The 17,336-nt window shown below is 42.4% G+C and overlaps 1 protein-coding gene across 2 annotated transcripts in view; it reads right to left on the bottom strand.

The window, feature by feature from the left end:
- LOC122816772 (tetratricopeptide repeat protein 30A) overlaps nucleotides 1-17,336 on the bottom strand; it is a 2,782,581-nt gene that overhangs the window by 1,097,623 nt on the left and 1,667,622 nt on the right. For both annotated transcript variants that reach the window (XM_044089788.1, XM_044089789.1), the window contains exon 13: nucleotides 14,952-15,028. In XM_044089788.1, the coding sequence (XP_043945723.1) occupies nucleotides 14,952-15,028 (77 nt within the window). The remainder of the gene's footprint in view (nucleotides 1-14,951; nucleotides 15,029-17,336) is intronic.

Raw genomic sequence — 17,336 nt, forward strand, 5'->3', positions numbered from 1 at the left:
TCCATTTTCATTCCTCCTCAACCTGTGGGTTCAGATCCAAACCTCAGATCCAACGCTGCTGCTTTTTTTATAGCTTAGGATCCAGTTCTCAAGCTCCTCCCCTACATAATGCCCCTGTCCTCCAAATTACCTCAGATCAAGTTTGTGACAGCTGTAAAATCAAATATATAAAAGTATGGCTTGAGAACTACTGCAAGATAGAGAGCAGATAGAACCAGGTGCTCAAAAGGAACAGTGGTTCCAAGAACACCTCTGCAAATCTTCCCAAAAGGGACAGGGACATGGAGGGGAGGGAAGGTTGAGGAGGAATTTAAATGGACAACACAACTGGAATGCTATGGTGAGTACATAAGTTCTTTATCTGATGTTGTCATTTTCATTCATTCCTCAACCAGTGGGACAGAGTCTCCAGCTACAGTGACCCCAGCTGGCCCTTATGGAAGGATATTCCGAAGCACTGCAGAGCCAAAAGTAGCCCTAACTCTAGGCACAATATCTAACTTGTAATGTGTGACAAACGTCTGGGAGTTTGACCAAGTAGCAGCTGCACAAATGTCCTCTATCAGAACTCTGGACTAGAAGGCTTGAGATGTAGACACAGATCTAGTAGAATGAGCTTTAACATGACCAGGTAAAGGTATTACGTTAGCCAAATAAACATGAGAAATGCAATGTGTGATTCCCTTTCTAATATTGGAAAAGAAGACAAAAAGCTGATCAGTTTTTCTGACAGATTTTGTTCTGTCCAAATAAAAATGCAACAGTCTATGAACGTCTAGCAAGTAAAGCGTGTATTCACTCCTGTTCTGAAAATTGGGGAAGAAATTTGGCAGGTTAATGACCTGACTGATACTGTTTTCAGAAGCAACTTTAGGCAAAATGGAAGGATTAGTAAGCAAGGTCACTCTATCTTTATGAAAAATCAAGTAGAGTGGTTTGACTGATAAAGCTTGTAATTCAGATACCCTTTTAGCAGACTTGATGGCCAATAAAATGGCTGTTTTCCAGGACAGAAATTTCAAGTTTATCTTGGCTGAAGGGTCAAAAGGAGGTAGGACAAGAACTTGTAACATCAAGGGTATGTCCCAAAGCAGTGGGGTCCTTTATAGGCAGTCTAAGCAAAAAGGTACTCCTGAGAAAAGTCTTACACAGTTTAGATGAAGCCAGAGATGAATTGTACGCATTGTAATAATTTGAGATGGTTGCTAGTTGCACCTTAGTAGTAGAAAAACTTACCCGACCTTGGGAAATTGAAGCAAGAAAATCCAAAACTGCAGGAAAAGGAGCTGTAAAAGGATCCAAATGCTTTTGGTGAGCCCATATAGAAAATCTCTTTCATTTACTTATAAATCTTTCCCATTAAAGCCTTTATGTGAGGATATTAAAATCTTTTGAACCGGTGCTGAAAGCCTGGTATCTCTATCCATCACTGGAATTGGAGAAATCATGCAGTCAATTTCAGTCCTGGAAGATCTGGGTGAACCTGCCCTGATGGGTGGGACAGAAGATCTGAATGTGGTTCCAGTGTCCACTGAAGGAGTACTAAGTGAGGCCAAAAGAAGGGAAACCAAATCTGTTGAGGTCAGAAGACAGCAATGAAGATCACTTTGCTCTTCAACCTCTGAGCTTTCTGAAGAAATTTGGGTATGAGGGGTAGGGAAGGGTAGGCAAAAGACCGAACAGCCAAACATGGAACACAGCATCTCTCGGAGACTGTCCCAGAAGGGGGAGCAAGACAAAGAACATGCTGCAATTGATGCTGAGGGGCAAAGCAAAGAAATCGCAGCAAGGTCAACCCCATTTGTGGAAGATCGTGTTTGCCACTGATTAAATTAGAGACTACTCATGAGGCATCATAATAACTCTGCTCAGCATGTCTGTCAGAATGCTGGATTCCCCCCATAATGTGCGTTGCAATCAGAAAGTGGTTGGAGGAGGTTGCCCATTGCCAAGCCCTCACTGCTTCTTGACATAGGGGGTAAGATGTGGTTTCCCCCCCTGTTTGTTGAGTGTATCTCAGCAATAGTAGGCTCTGAAATGTTGCAACACTAGAAGCACCGCTCTCATCTCTAGGACATTGATATGTAAATTGGTCTCTTGTGTAGACCATGTGCCTTGGACCGTATGACCCAGGTAATGCTCCCCCACTCCAACTGGGAAGGGTCCGTCGTCAACATGCCGTTGGGGGGGGGGGTTGAAGAACAAAAGTTTGTACTTTCTCAACTTCTTCTTTGTGTAGACACCACAGAAGTGACTCTCTGCACACTCGGGACAACACAATTCAGCGGGTAAAAGTATAAAGACCACTGTACTGCCAGAGTCCATTGAAGTACTCATGTGTAAGCATGCTGTTGGAATCAAGGTTATTATAGCAGCCACTGAACCTAAAGTTCTGAGGACTAGGCTTGCTGGGGATGTTAGAATGGCTAGAATTTCTCTGATGTGTGATCTTAAAAGTGTAAATCCTGTTTGGTGTCAGGTAGGCTAGACAACTGGGTGTATCCAGATGAGCTCCTATAAAGTCTATCAACTCTATGGGTTCTAACTGATATTTCTGAATGTTGATTGTGATGCCCAAGGTAGGGGCTAACTGCAGTAGATAGTCCCTGGCTTCTAATAGTAGATGCCTGGTTGGTGTGGTCAAGAGCCAGTTGTCTAGATAAGGAAACACACTGAATCCATGCAGTTTCAAGTGAGCTGCTGCTACTACCACCATGCATTTGGTAAACACTCTGGGGGCTGTGGTGAGACCAAATGACAGTATTCTGAACTGATAATGACTGGCCCCCAGCTGGAAGTGGAGAAACTTTCTGGAGCACCTGTTTATTTTGATATGATAGTACACGTCCTGAAGGTTAATGGAGCACATCCAGTCCTCCTGTTGTAACAGAGGTAGAATGGACTGAACCATGACCATCCGGAACTTCACACTGTCTACTGATTTGTTTAGTAGGGTTAGGTCCAAGATTGGCCTTAGGTCGCCTATAAAGAACCTTGAGTAAATTCTGGATCCAACTTGGTCTGATGGTACCTCCTGGATGACTCTTTTTTTCCAGCAGCTTTGCAATTTATAATGCTGCATCCTCCTTCTGATTGGGTGGAACATCAGGAAGAGTTTTCTTTGACTCTGGATTCTGGAAAAATGGAATGGAATATCCTTTGGATATGAACCTTTGCACCCAACAATCATTTTGTTGGCTAACCAGGCTTCAGGGTATAAGGATAAGTGTCCCTGTCTCTACAGAGGGACAGTCGGGCAACCTCTCAGGAGCCCTGAAAGGACCTGTCTGAGAAGGAGTCTTATGATCCTTGATTTTGTAGAACCCCATTGCCGTGAGGGCAGTGTCTAGGTTAATAGGTATTTCCTCCTCTGCCTCTGGGGAAAAATCTCCCTGTGATTCCTGAAAAGGACCTTAAGATTTTTTGAACCACAATTTCTTTGTGGGGTAGGAAAACAAATTCTGATGGTAGACAAGGTCTTTCTGTCTTTTTCACTACGAGAGAGTTTCTCTTTAACAGTGGGGCCAAACAACGAAGATTCATCAAAAGGAGCATTGATGAAGGACGCCATGAAAGGTTCCACAAAGTCACAGAGCCGTAACCAGGCATGATGCCTTACAGCAATGCCTGAACCAATGCCCATGAGGTACCCTCTGCAGCATGCGAGATTAGCCACATGGACACACTAGAGAAAGACTGTAGATTGGCCACCCTGGAAGAAAAGGTTTTCAGCTCCTCTGCAGACATGGGCCCTGGGGCAGAGCTACAGAGTTTCTTAATTAAGTCCTTCTGTAGTCTGTTGAAGTGTGCCAGGTAATTCAGCGATTGCAATGCGAAAGTTGCTGAAGCATACACCCACTTCCCAAATCTGTCCAAAGCCCTAGACTCCTTGTTAGGGGGATGGACAGAGAAGCTCTGTTCAGCCAGCTCCTTTTTAGTGTCTACCGCAACAACCATGGCATCTACTGGGGAACCTTTGGTCCAGTGCTGTCTATAGGAAGGGATACTAACAATCTTCTCATCTCTCTTTGGAATGGGAGCCACAGTGTCCAGTCATGATGTAGATGGGCCAAAACCGAAGGCCTCCAAAAACACAGACTCCTCTGAGGAAGGGCTTTGGGTAGACCAAACACCTCTCTGGTGCAACTGCAAGACTTCAAGGATGTCTCCAAAGGAGACATCATCTAGTGGAGATTTTGGGGACCCATCTCTTCCATCAAAGTCCATGTCTTCTGTCAGTGATTCCTGAGGGGAATCCAAGTGCCTTCTCTTGTACAGTTTCTTTTGAGATACTTGCTTGGTGGGATGTTCCGGGGAGGTGTCAGAAGAGACAGGGAGCGGCTCGGAGGCTCTTAGGATCTGGCTGCCCCTGAGGTACAGGATGACCAGGCTCAGGCAGAGGAGTGGGATCCAAAGGAGGTAGAGTCAAAGTAATTCCCGCCTGGTAGAAAATCCTCTCCACCACTTTGAAAGCAGAAGGACCCGGAGAAGACAAAAGCAATCTCTCCTGAACCAAGGTTCTAGGAGCAGACAACTCCAAGCCCTCACTGATCTCCTGCCTTGAAGGAGGAGTTGGAGCCGAGGTGTCATGCTCTTGAGTTTGTAGAATGGTAAAGAAGGCTACAAAAAAGAGCTAGAAAATAAAAATAAAGTTTGATTTAAATCACTCGTGACCGACGAGGTGCTATGAGAGAGAGAAAATCACATCTTGCTAGAAGCTCAGCAAATGAGATCTGAGGTAATCTGGAGGACAGGGGCATTATGGGTAGTGGAGGAGCTTGAGAATTGGATCATAAGCTATAAAAAACCCAGCTATGTCGTATATCCGATGTTCAAATTTGAAGCCACGGGTTGAGAAACAAATGAAAATGACAACTTCAGATCAAAATGATTAGTTCTTAGAGAAACTCTGTCCCTGTGGAAAATGAGGTTGAATCAACTCATCTTAAGAGCTTTTCACTCGAAGTTCCTTCTTACAGAGGTCAGAGCAATCAGTAAAGCTGTTTTCCATGTTAACAACCTAAAGTCAGCCAGGTTATCTGCTTCAAATGGAGCAAGTGTTAACTTTCACTACACAAAATTAAGATCCCAGGGAAGGGCCACCACTTTTCTAAGAGGCCTCTTATGCAAGACCCGTTTCAAAAACATTTTAACATTACAGGGCACTAAAAAAGAAGAATCCATGGGCAGACATGCTGAAATGGACGATAAATGAACCTTGATGGAGGAGTAAGAAAGGCCATAGGATACTAATTCACACAAATATTGCAAAACCAGAGAACAACTAGACCTGAATGGGTGATGATTAGGTTGCTTGCAACAACTAGAAAGCCTTTTTCATTTGCTGATGAATGATTTTGTAGTAGCGGACTTTCTTGTCTTCATTAGTACTCGCTGCATGTCCTCAGTAAACAGGTGCCTAAAGGGAAATAAGACCTTATTATCCAGGCAGTCAACTGAAGTTAATTGGGGTCAGGGTGTATCAAATACCCTTGATTGTGTGCAAGTAGATCCAGACTGCGAGGAATCTTGTGGTAATTACTCTAGCCATTTCCAAAAGAAGGGAGAACTTCTGAATCTTCAGAAATACCCTGGATATCAGTGGTAAGGGTGGAAAAGCATACAGCAACATTCCTGTCCAAGGAAAAGAAAAGGTGTTTGGCTTTTAGGCCTTCTTGCATGGAGTTTTAGAGCATACCTTTGCCATCTAATTGTTCAGACAAGAGGCAAAATGGTCTACTTGAGGAACTCCCTACAGAAGAATCAAATCTTGCAAGACCCCCTGATCTAGTTTCCATTTGTGAGGGTCTGCCCTGGTCCTCCTCAGTTTGCCTGCTACACAGTTTTCTACTGACAAAATGTAGGATGCCTGTACAGTGAGACTGTGCTATGAAGCTATATCCTAAGCTGACACAGCTAGTCTGCAGATGAAGAATGATCTGGTTCTCCCTTGCCTGCTGATGAACCACATGACTGTGGTATTGTTTGTAAAACCTTGTATAGGTCCTGGAGACAAAACATGATTCAGAAAGATGAGTGCCTTGATCAGAGCAAGCATGTCTTTCATATTTATGTGTTTGCATCTGTTCTTGGTTAATAACACACTTTGCATGTTTACCCCTTCTGAAACTGCTCCCCAAGCAAAGTTTGAGGCTTCTATTATAACAGACTGCCTTGGAACAGGGAGGGAGAAGGGGAGACCTGGATTTAAGGATATTTGTTGTTTCCAACAAATTATTTCCCTTCTGGCAAACCCCAGCACTGGGATTTGAAACGACCAAGGATATTGGTACTGGGACCAAACTGACTTCAGATATTACTGTATCTTTCTCATGTTGAGTCTCACCAGGGGTATCATGAGACCCAAACTCCTGAGGTATTCCCTCGCAGTGACCAAAATCTTGAGTGGAAAACCTTAAAGAAAGATTTAGATGTCAACCTATTTTTCCTGTGGAAGAAAAGCTCTTTAAACTGAGGTGTCCAGCTGACACCCCAGGCTAGGAAACTTGAATGAGAAAGAATAGGCAACAGGATGTGAATTAAGAGCACTTTCAGCTTGGGCACCATCATTAACAGGTTTAGGAAAAAAGAACTTGTCTCTAAGCATTTTCTTTCTTTATTTTGACACTAAAACATTCTCACATAAAAAAACTCTTCCCACCTGACAGATAGGAAAATAAGTTATGTACTCATCATAAAGCTCTATCTGTGCTGTCAGTTTTCATTCTTCCACAATAGTTGGGCTCAGATCCAACTTAGTGGCTTTTTACAGCTCGTGGATACTGCAAACTCTCAAGCTCCTCCCTTACCCATAATACTCTAGTTCTCCTCCACACCTCATCTTGTTAGCTGCCCTTTATTGCTAAATAACAACGTAAGAAATAATGGTTATATGAGAAACCACTATCTGGAGTTCAGAAACAGGCACTTTGGTTCTGAAAGTACCTTCTCATTCTTCCAGAAGTCATAGAAAAGGTAGGTGGTTGGAGGGAAGGGAGTTAAGAAAGAATGAAAATGGACAATGCAGATGAAACATTATAGTGTGTACATAACTTCTTTATCTGATGTTGTCAATTTTCATTAATTTCTCAACGTGGGACAGAGTCCCCAGCTACCTGAATCCCGGGTGACTCTAAGAAAAGATATTTCTGAGTACTGTTGAGCCGAAGGCTGCTCTTCCCCTAGAGACTAGATCAACTCTGTAATGAGTAATAAAAATATGAGGGAACTGGTCCATTTAGCTGCAGCACAAATATCGTTCATGGACGATCTGGACAGAAATACTGAAGAGGTTGCCATGGACCTGGTTGAATAATCCCTCAAGGTTTTTGGCAAAGATAAACCCAATTTGTTGTAGACAAAGGAAATGCAATCAGTTAGCCACTTAGCTAAAGTTACTTTGGTAACTGGTTTCCTAATCCTGAGTCTCAAAAAAAGACAAATAATTTATCTAATTTTCTGAAGTTTTCAGTTCTACGCAGATAGAAACTTAATTGTCTGTGAAAGTCCAACAAGTGTAAAATGTACTTCCTTTTGTTCAAGAAATTTAGAAAGAAAACTGGGAGACTGATAGACTGATTAATGTTGGATCCTGACACCACCTTAGGAACAAAGGATGTACTGGTTTGTAAGGACACCCTATCTTTATGAAAAATTAAGATAAGGGGATTTAGATGATAAGGCTGAAGTTCTGAAACTCTTCTAGCTGATGTTATCACTACCAAAAATATAGTCTTCCAAGTTAAAAACTTTAATTCACACCTTGCAGCTGGTTCAAATGGTGATTGAATCAGGTTTTGTAACACTAAACTCAAATCCCATGGTGGAGTAGGCTCTTTAAAAGGGGGGGGGGGGTCTCTGTTAAACGGTTCCTTTTATAAATGCCTTACAAAGTCATGAGGAAACTAAGGTAGGACTGTCAACTCCTATATGAAAATTAGAAATTGCAGCTAATTGTACTTTTAACTGTTGAAGAAATAGCCCCTTCAATAAAAATAGTAGCCAAAAATTCAAGAATATTGGATACTGGCACTGAAAAAGGGTTAATGTCAGCTGTACCCAAAAACAAATCTTTTCCATTTATTTTTGTAAATCTTCCTAACTGAAGCTTGGTGGGAAGACAAAAAAATGTGATGGACAGGCGAGGAGAGACTGGGTTTTCTAGCTATCAGTGGAAATGGAGAAACCATGTGGTCAACAGACCCAAAATGTCCTGGTGAATCATATCTGTCCAGTGAGAAAGAAGGTCTGGAATTGGATCCAGGATCCAAGGAGACTGAATGAGATGTCACCAAAGGAAGGGGAACCAAATCTGACAAGCTCAATAAGGGGCAATGAAGATGATTGTGCTCTTCAATCAAGATGCTTTCTGAAGAAACGGGATTTAGAGGAGTTGGAGGGAATGCACCAGAGGAGACTGGGGCAGGCCAATCATGAAGGACAGCATCTCTTGGTGACTCTGCCGGCGGGGGGATCAGGGCAAAGAACCTGCAGCACTTGTTGCTGAGGGGAGATGCAAAGAGGTCACAGTATGGCTGGCCCCATTGGCAGAATATCTTATCTGCAATTTTCTTGTTGAGAGACCAGTCATGATCCAATAAGATGGACATGCTCAGCTTGTTTGCTATCACATTGGATTTCCCCAGAATGTGCATTGCTATCAAAAATTGATGGGATGAGATTGCCCATTGCCACACTCTCAGAACTTCTTGACATAAGAGGTAAGGTCTGGTCCCTCCTTGTTTGTTGATATACCAGACTCAACAGTTATTGTTCCTGAGAGGGATTTGGAGAGTTCTTTAATTAAATCCCTCTGAAGTCTGGTGAAGTGTGCCAAATAATTCAGTGACCTAAGTGCAAAAGTCGCTGAAGCATAAATCTGCTTCCCAAATCTCAGATACAACGGCTCCGAAAATGAAGGATGGATTGGAAAAGGAGCCAAGATGGGTGGAGTAATACTGCAACATTAAAAGAACTGCTCTCATTTCTAGGACATTGATATGCATGTTGGCCTTTTCCGGGGACCAGGTGCCTTGGACCATCTTTCGCAAGCAGTGCACCCCCCCCCCCCAATTTGGGATGCATCTGTGGTCACTATGGCCTTGAGCTGAGGAAGTATGAAAGGGTGGACTTGTAAAATCTGTTCTGAGCAAATCCCCACCTGAGGTACCTTTTGCATGCCTGAGTTACTTTGATCTGGATGAACAAAGACTGGTACAGAATGGACCCCTGAGTAGAGAGGGTCCATTGAAGAATTCTTATATAGTATCTTGCCAATGGAACCAGAATTATGGCAGCAGACACTGACCCTAAAGCCTGTAGCATCAGTTGGGCTTACAGTGAGGTATTTTGAATTATCTTTTTGACTTGAAATCAAATAGTTTGTGTCCTTCTCAGGGGAAGGGAGGCTGTCACTGATACAGTACTGAAAAAGGGTCCTACAAAAATTCTAGCGCTTGAGTTGGTTCTAGCTGAGATTTGTTAAGACTGATGTTAACACCTAAGTGACAGCACAACTGGAGTACACAATCTCTTGCTATGATCAATGAATGCTTGATTGGACCAATTATGAGCCAATAAGGAAACACTCAGAATCCATGCAGTCTCAAGTGAGTTGCTACACTTGCAACGCATTTGTTGAGCACCCTGGGGGCTGTGGTGCGGCCAAAGGGCAGAGCTCTGAACTGGTAATGACCGTCTCCCAGCTAGAAACACAGATATATGTGGGATTGCCGGTTCATTTTTATATGATAGTATGCAAGATCTACTGAGAACATCCAGTTGTCCTGATGCAGAAATGATGAAATGGACTGAAGAGTGACCATCTGGAACTTTGTGTACTGAACTGATTTGTTCAGAATGTTAAGATCCAAAACTGGTCTCCAGTTCCCTGTTTTCTTTGACGCTAAAATAAACCTTGAGTAGGTTCCGGATTCTCTCTGGTCTGGGGGGACCTCTTGGATTACTCTTTTTCCTAGCAGCTTTTTTATTTCTTGTGCTTTTACTTCCCTCTGACTGGGAGGAACAATGGGAAAATTGTTTAATCTTAATGGGGGAAAGGGCAGGAAAAGGGTATTATATAACCTCTGGAAATAATCCTCTGCACTCGGGTATCTGCTCTGATGTCTAGCCAGGCTCTCTGGTGTAGGGATAAGCAACCCCCAACTGCATCCAACGGTGGGTAATTGGGCCTCCTTGCAGAAGCGCTGGTAGGATGTGTCAGAGAATAAATCCCACGATCCTTGATTGATTCTGGGGCCTCCTCTGTCATGTGGGTTGCATCTTCCATTTGGACCCCCCCCCCTCTGCCCCTGGGAGAACCGTCTCCACGTGTATCATGGAAAGGACCCTGGGAATTTTTGAACCACATTTTCAGACCATCTTGTTGATTCCTAGAGAAGTCTCTTTGACAGGTCAAAAATGTACACCCACTGCAGACAGGGTCTTACCATCTTATTCACACCTGGATAGTGTGTCCTTCACTTTAGGGCCAAACAACGAACTTCCATAAAAAAGAGCACTGATGAAGGAAAACTTGAAGGGCTCTGCAAAATCATACAAGCACATCCAGACATGTCTCCTAATGAAAATGTCTGAACCTGCTGCCCTTGAGATACCTTTAGCTGCATGTGAAATGAGCCTCATGGATGAATTTGAGATGGACTGGAGGGTAGCTACCTGTGAGGTAATGGAAGCCTGTGCCTTGGAAGTCATTGTTCCTGAGAGGGATTTGGAGAGTTATTTAATCAAATCCCTCTGAAGTCTGGTGAAGTGTGCCAAATAATTCAGCATACTAAGTGCGAAATTACTGAAGCATAAACACATTACCCAAATCTGTCCAATGCCCCAGACTTCCAGTTAGCGGGGTGAACAGATGAACTCTGCTCTGAAGGTTCTTTCTTTGCGGCGGCCAGTAAGACCATGGCATCTACTGGTACTCCTTTGCTCCAGAACTCTCTTCCCTTTGGTAGTGCCAGGATCCTATCTGGTCTCTTAGGGATCAGCTCAACAGATTCAGGTTCCATCCATGCCCTCCAAGAGATCAAATCAATGATCTTATCGGCAGGTGGACTCACCCAGGAAGTAGATGGGCCAGAATAAAATGCCTTCAGGAATACCAATTCTTCCTGGGAATGGTTATCAGTAGATCAACCTCCCCTTTGCTTAAGGATCTCCAAAAATGACTCCAAAGGAGATATTTTCAGGTGGTGATCCTGGGAACCCTTCCCCATCACTGAAATTAGCATCTTTTGTGACCAACTCCTGAGGGGAGTCTAAGTGCCTCCTGTTGCACTTTTTCTTCCTAGGGATTTCTTCAGTGGGATGCTCCAGAGAAGTATCAGAAGATGTAAGTATACATTGCTAGGTAGCCTGGAGACTTTGAAATGGCTATCCCTGTGGAGTAGAGTGCTGAGGCTCAAGGCACAAAGACATATGAGATCCAGCAGGAAGATCAGGAGGGATCATCTGTCCTCTAGAAGAGAACACTTCCTCTACTACATCAAAAGCAGAATGCCCAGGGAGAAGGATGCAGACGGAGCTCTCTCAAATCCGAAGGCAGTCCACCTGGGGCAGAAGTCAAGTCGAGCTGTCCAATGCCAACACTCCAAGGGGCAGAGATGGCTCCAATAGCTTCATAGTCAACTCTTAACACTTCAGATTCGACAACGATACTTTGGCTCCAAAAGTCATCAAGCATGTCAGAGCCAGTCCACTCAAACAAGGTATCGGAGCCAAAGATAGGACAATCTTCAGATCAGATACAGATGGTCCCAGAAAACTCAGAGCCAAGGGTTCCATAGCCAAGTGATGGATTGGAAAAGGAGCCAAGATGGGTGGAGTAATACTGGTAAAGGTCTCTAGACCCAAAGGGGTAGGAGCCGGAAGAACTCCCATATGAATTTGTGCAGACAGAAACTTCATCACTCTATCCACATCTGCTTCTAAGACTTCTGGAAGAAGGGGCCAAAGAAGGGGACCTAGAGAGTGATGGCATCTCTCTAAAAAGGGGGATAGTAGCCGAGGGGGTACAGAGAACATGCATACCAGGTTTGGGGGAGCTTTTTTGGCTCCAAATGAATAGGATCTGATGTGGCAGACCTTGTATCCAAAAGAGTCAGTTCCGAGGATTTGGTCTTTGGATCCAACTGTTTCAAGATTTTCCAGGCTGGCTCCATGGTCAGATCAGAAGGAAGGAAGGAGAATCCAGGAGGTTCCAGTTGGTGCTTTCTGGACTCTATCTACCTTGGAGGGTTGAGCTGCAGCCAGTGACTCAGAAAAAGATGTTGGAAGATATCCTTTCAATATCAATTTGTTTTTATGATCAATCAATGCCTTGGGGTTAAAGGCTTTGCTAATGTCACAGAACAACTTCAAGTGCACAGGGCCTCAACAATGTCGAACACATTTACACAGGAGTCGTGGGCATCAGACAGAGGAACCTTATGCCCACACTCTTTGCAGTTATTGAAACCTGAAGGTTTTTTAGCCATTTCAAACAGTATGTACTACAGAAAAAAGGGCAGATTTTTTTAATAGAAAGTCAGAGAAATTGCCAACAATGGTAATATAAGCATTACTGTAAAGGTAAAAGAGAAAGAATGTAAAAAAATACAAACAATGGTAACTAAGTTACACTAAGAAATGTAGGATAAGGGAATTAAGAAAAATAGCTAAAAACAGAAAGAAATTTAAAGAAGCCATGACAATTTGGAAAATTGCAGGCAGTAGTGAACACATTCTCCAAAGCTGGCAGAAGTAGTGGATGTGAAGGTTCTGGAAATTCCATCTGTAACAGCTCATAGTATCTTCTGAGGAACTGAAAACATAGGGGCATACTAGAAAACAGTCTCAGAGAAAGAGAAACCTCCATGAGGAGAAACACTTAGCTTTCCTCCGAGTCTGAATCAGAAATATGAGGAGAAAACCATGCATCTGTCCCTTTATCTTCCTGCCCAGATTCAGAATCTTGAATCTCTTCAGAAAAAAGGAATTCTTCTTTCTTTTACCAGAAACTATTTTATTAGAAGGCTCAATAACCCGAATTAAACCCTGAGCCAGATTCAATAAATTACTCCTGTTCAAGTAAATTTGGGGAGGAGTACATACATGTTTAGTCTTCTGTTTCATTTTGACAGAAAAATATGGCCAACTGTGTTATTAACAGAAGCAGCTCCTTCTCCAGGGATGGGTACAACATTCTGGCAAAATATGGAATCCTTCTCTCTCCCAGGAATGATAAACAGTGACTCTCCCTTACCCACTGAGGAGATCCCAAAAACTGCACAGGGCATGGCTAACCCCCGATTCATAATGGTTATACGTGCTGAGATACAACTAATGGGTACAGCACAGTCACCCACCTGAAGCTGTGGCACATTTGTAGCCTGCTGTAGTGGCAAAGGCTGTTTGCTTAACTTTTTCATTTTGTAGCTGGAAGACATACATACCGACTGTAGGACCCACAGCTTGTTTCATGGTCATGCCAAAAGTGGCTTTTCTTTCCCAGGGAAAGCAAGCAGCAAAAGTCAGTTAAATTTTTAAAATCACTTTTTCACATATAAACGCAGTAAAAAAGCACTTTAAAATACTCTGCCAACCCAAACAGTAACGTAAATGTGAGCTTTTACAGAAAAAAAGTGTTTTAAATACTTTAAATAACGTTTTAAATGACGGAAAAAGCACTCCCATTTAAAAGTACAATACAGTCTTGTGACAGTGTTGAAACTCAGACTTCTAGCTTTAAAATAACTTTCCTGAATTAAAAGTGTTATCAAACAAACTATTTTTTTTCCCCTAAAGGGAGCTTATCTGCCCAGGAAAGGAACAGCACAAGACAACTATTGATCATCGAAAGCCTCAGAGGAGCGTACTCTTCAGCAGAAGGACAGCTGTGAAGGGCTTGGGCCCAAACTTGATTTTTTAATCAGATCAGCATGAGCTGACATAGTTTGGTGTGTGAAAGGTGACCTGAAGCTTTGGAAGTTGCCCAGCTGTTATATCCATGTAGGATATAACCCCATATAGATTTGGCTACTGCAACAGTGATCAATATGAAGAACACCAAAAAGCAAATACAATGCTCAGAGAGTTGACAAATAACAATATAACACTAACAAGTGACAATGACAGGCAAAGGAAAGCAAGCAGACACAATAACAGGGACTACTATATGGACAATAATTATAAACATTTGAAATCAACAGGGAGATGGTCAGTAATGGATTCCTTAACACAAGTAGTAATGATACAGATAGAAGAAGTACAGTCTCAGTTGCAGCACTAAGTAGCCTGCCATGACAAAAAAAAAAAAAGCGTGAACACAAGAGCTAGTTCAACAGCAAAAAGGTTTTAAAACAATGGCAACAAAATGAGATTATAACTGGGCAAAACAGGGTTTATGTAACTTGAATCTAACATTTTTTACATTTTCAGAAAAGAATCCTGAGTTACCATTAGCATATTTTAATAAACATATTATCATGGCTTCTGAAGAGGTGCAATCAGGTCTATATTAGATAAACGAAAGTTTATCTTACCGAATGCTGACATTATCGAAAATCCCGGAACTCGAAACTGCAATTGTGGGGGGCTGCAACCCCCACACCCCCCGCTAAATATATATTCCAACTCAGAGATCACACTACAGTGAGGAAAAGGCAAATATTACCATCTCCACTGTACTGCGATCTCACAATTCCAGTTTAAGATGCCGGGATTTTCGCTCATGTTAGCGTTCTGTAAGATAAACTTTTGTTTATCCAATACTGACCCGGTGCAATCTACTTGTTTTCCAAAGTTGCTTGAATGGAGCTGATTTGTTGACCCTTGGCCTACATGTAAACTTGAGAAAAGTTCAACACAGCCCAAAAATCACTGGCTACATAAGTAGTGAAAGATATAAACATTCAGTATTTGATAGGTTGATTGAGTATCCAGAATACAGCACTTACTTCTCTAGAGCCTCATCATATTCATTTACAGCCTTTTTCACAGCATCATCATCTCTATTGTGTCTTGCTTCTTGCACCTTGAAGACAATAGCAAAAGAAGGAAACTGAATACAATTAGTGGTAAGTCATGGGTGTTAAAAAGGTTTGCCTTATATAAAGAAGCAACACATTTAACAGCATTTAACTGCCACAGTGAATCTCAAATGAGGAAGACGTTCAATTCTAAGATGGTTTTAAATGATGAATAATTAAAAAACACCTTAGTACTACCTGAAGAAATAAACTGTATCTTTACTCTGTCAGTTAAACAATTTGTACATACATTAAGATAAAGAAATGCATTTACTTTACTTGGTTTGATAATGGTCAGTACTCCTGATATATACTGCCTATTTTCTGTTACAAACTGGGAGTGTACACATGAAATAACTGTTCAGGTGGTAGGGCTTTTAAGTCATCACAATTGGGGTAGGAGTCCAGCCCACATCCACTATGCTGTTCAAACCCAGAGACAACATCACCAAATTCACTAAAATTGAAAGACAAAGGTCCACAACCATGCTCAGTGAAAGGACAAGTGGGCATCAAAGGGTGCTTGCTAGCTCTTCCTCTTTTGAAGGGAAGGTGCTACATTTTTTTTTCCTGTCTAGCCAAAAGCCCTAGTAGAAATCATGGGGTTCTAACTCAGGAAAATTAAAGGATATGGTCCTTGCATCTGCAATGGATGATGCATACAATGAAACACATTGCACAAAAAGTATATGACATCACTGCACTCTATGCATGGTAGTAGGCCACTGACAAACCTTCAAAGTGTCAGAATACTGCCATATCACGGTGTCTTTATTTCTTTTCCAACATAGCCACAGAGAATAAGACAGCTTAAGGTAGATAAAGTAGAGTTGTGTAAAATCTTAACACAACAGTAGATGTCCTTATCTTCACTGTTGCAGTATTCTTCCAGTAGGGATCTCCTGCCAAGGATAGCCCAATGTCTGACCAGTATACCAAAGCCTTTACACCTTGTATGCACTGTACATCACATGCATGTTCCCCGTTCAGGACATAGGGCAAAAAGGTGATGTACAGATGCAGTTACCAAGAACTAAATTGCCCCAGCAGAGAACAGTCTCCATAAGACAAAAGTGGCTATGCACATCCAGAAGGCAAAAATGTGGATGGAAAATGAAGACCCTTGGCCAGAAGGGAGATCAAAACTAAATTTAAAAGAAAAAAAGGAGGTTGGAGGGAGCAAATACTGCAACAGTGAAGAGAAGTAGATCTACTGTTATGGTAGTTTTTATACAATTGTACTACATCCTTCTATATCACTGTTGCAGTATTCTTCACAGTAGGGAGAGTACAAAAGCTCAAGAAAAGGATTGGAAGAGCCCTCAACAAACCCATGTGGAATGGCTCAAGAAAAACCTGCTCTCATCCCAGAAACCATATTTAGTTTATAATCCTTACTAAAGGTATACACTGAAGACAAAGTAGCAGCTTCAAGGATGGAAGTGGTGTCCAACCTCTTGAGGAAAGCACCAGAAGAGGCAAAAGCCCTAGTAGAATGAGCTCTAATGGAAGTAGACAGATATTTGCCATAAAAAGAATAACAAAGTAAAATGGCCTTAGATACCCAGGAGGAGATGGTTTGCTTAGAAGCAGCCAAACCTAATCTCTTGAGATGAAAACAAACAAAAAGCTGGTGAATGGCCTTAGTTTTATCCAAGTAATAGCTGAGCTGTCTATGCAAATCCAAGATATGTAGGACTCTCTCACTAGCAAACTGATGAGAAGGAAAAAGGAAGGGAGTTTAACTGTCTGATTCAAAAACACTCATTGACCACCCTGGGCATAAACAAATGATTAGTATGAATGGACACCCTGTCCCTATGAAAAAAACAAAAAAGAGGGATGGCCATAAGGGCCTGAAGCTCAGAAACATTCCGAGCAGAAGGAAGAGTGGACAAGTGAGGATGGATGAGTGACCCCTTTTCCTGTGTGATAATTTCCCCCGACTAGATGCATTAAGAGGGGGGACCAAAGGTATCTTGGCCAAAAGGGAGTTACTAACAAGATTTTTGGGGAGTCCAGCTGAATCTTCTGCAGGACACTTGGAAGAAGGGGAGGGAAGGCATAGAGAAACATCTCCAGCCAAGAAAAAGAAAGGGTGTCCATCTTCCACACCAGATGGCATGGCACTCTGGAACAGAAAAAAGGGAGCAGCCTGTTCAGAGGGGAGGCAAAAAGTTCTACATGAGGAATACCCCACCGATGGGCTATGCTAAGAAACACGTCTCTGTGAAGCATCCATTCATAAGTCTGTGTATTGGACCTGCTCAAGGCATATGCCACCAGACTTTGCTCTGAGAGAGTATACACTGC

Source organism: Protopterus annectens, chromosome 12.part0 (assembly GCF_019279795.1).
Source record: "Protopterus annectens isolate FY-2018-M chromosome 12.part0, PAN1.0, whole genome shotgun sequence".
Taxonomy (NCBI): domain Eukaryota; kingdom Metazoa; phylum Chordata; order Ceratodontiformes; family Protopteridae; genus Protopterus; species Protopterus annectens.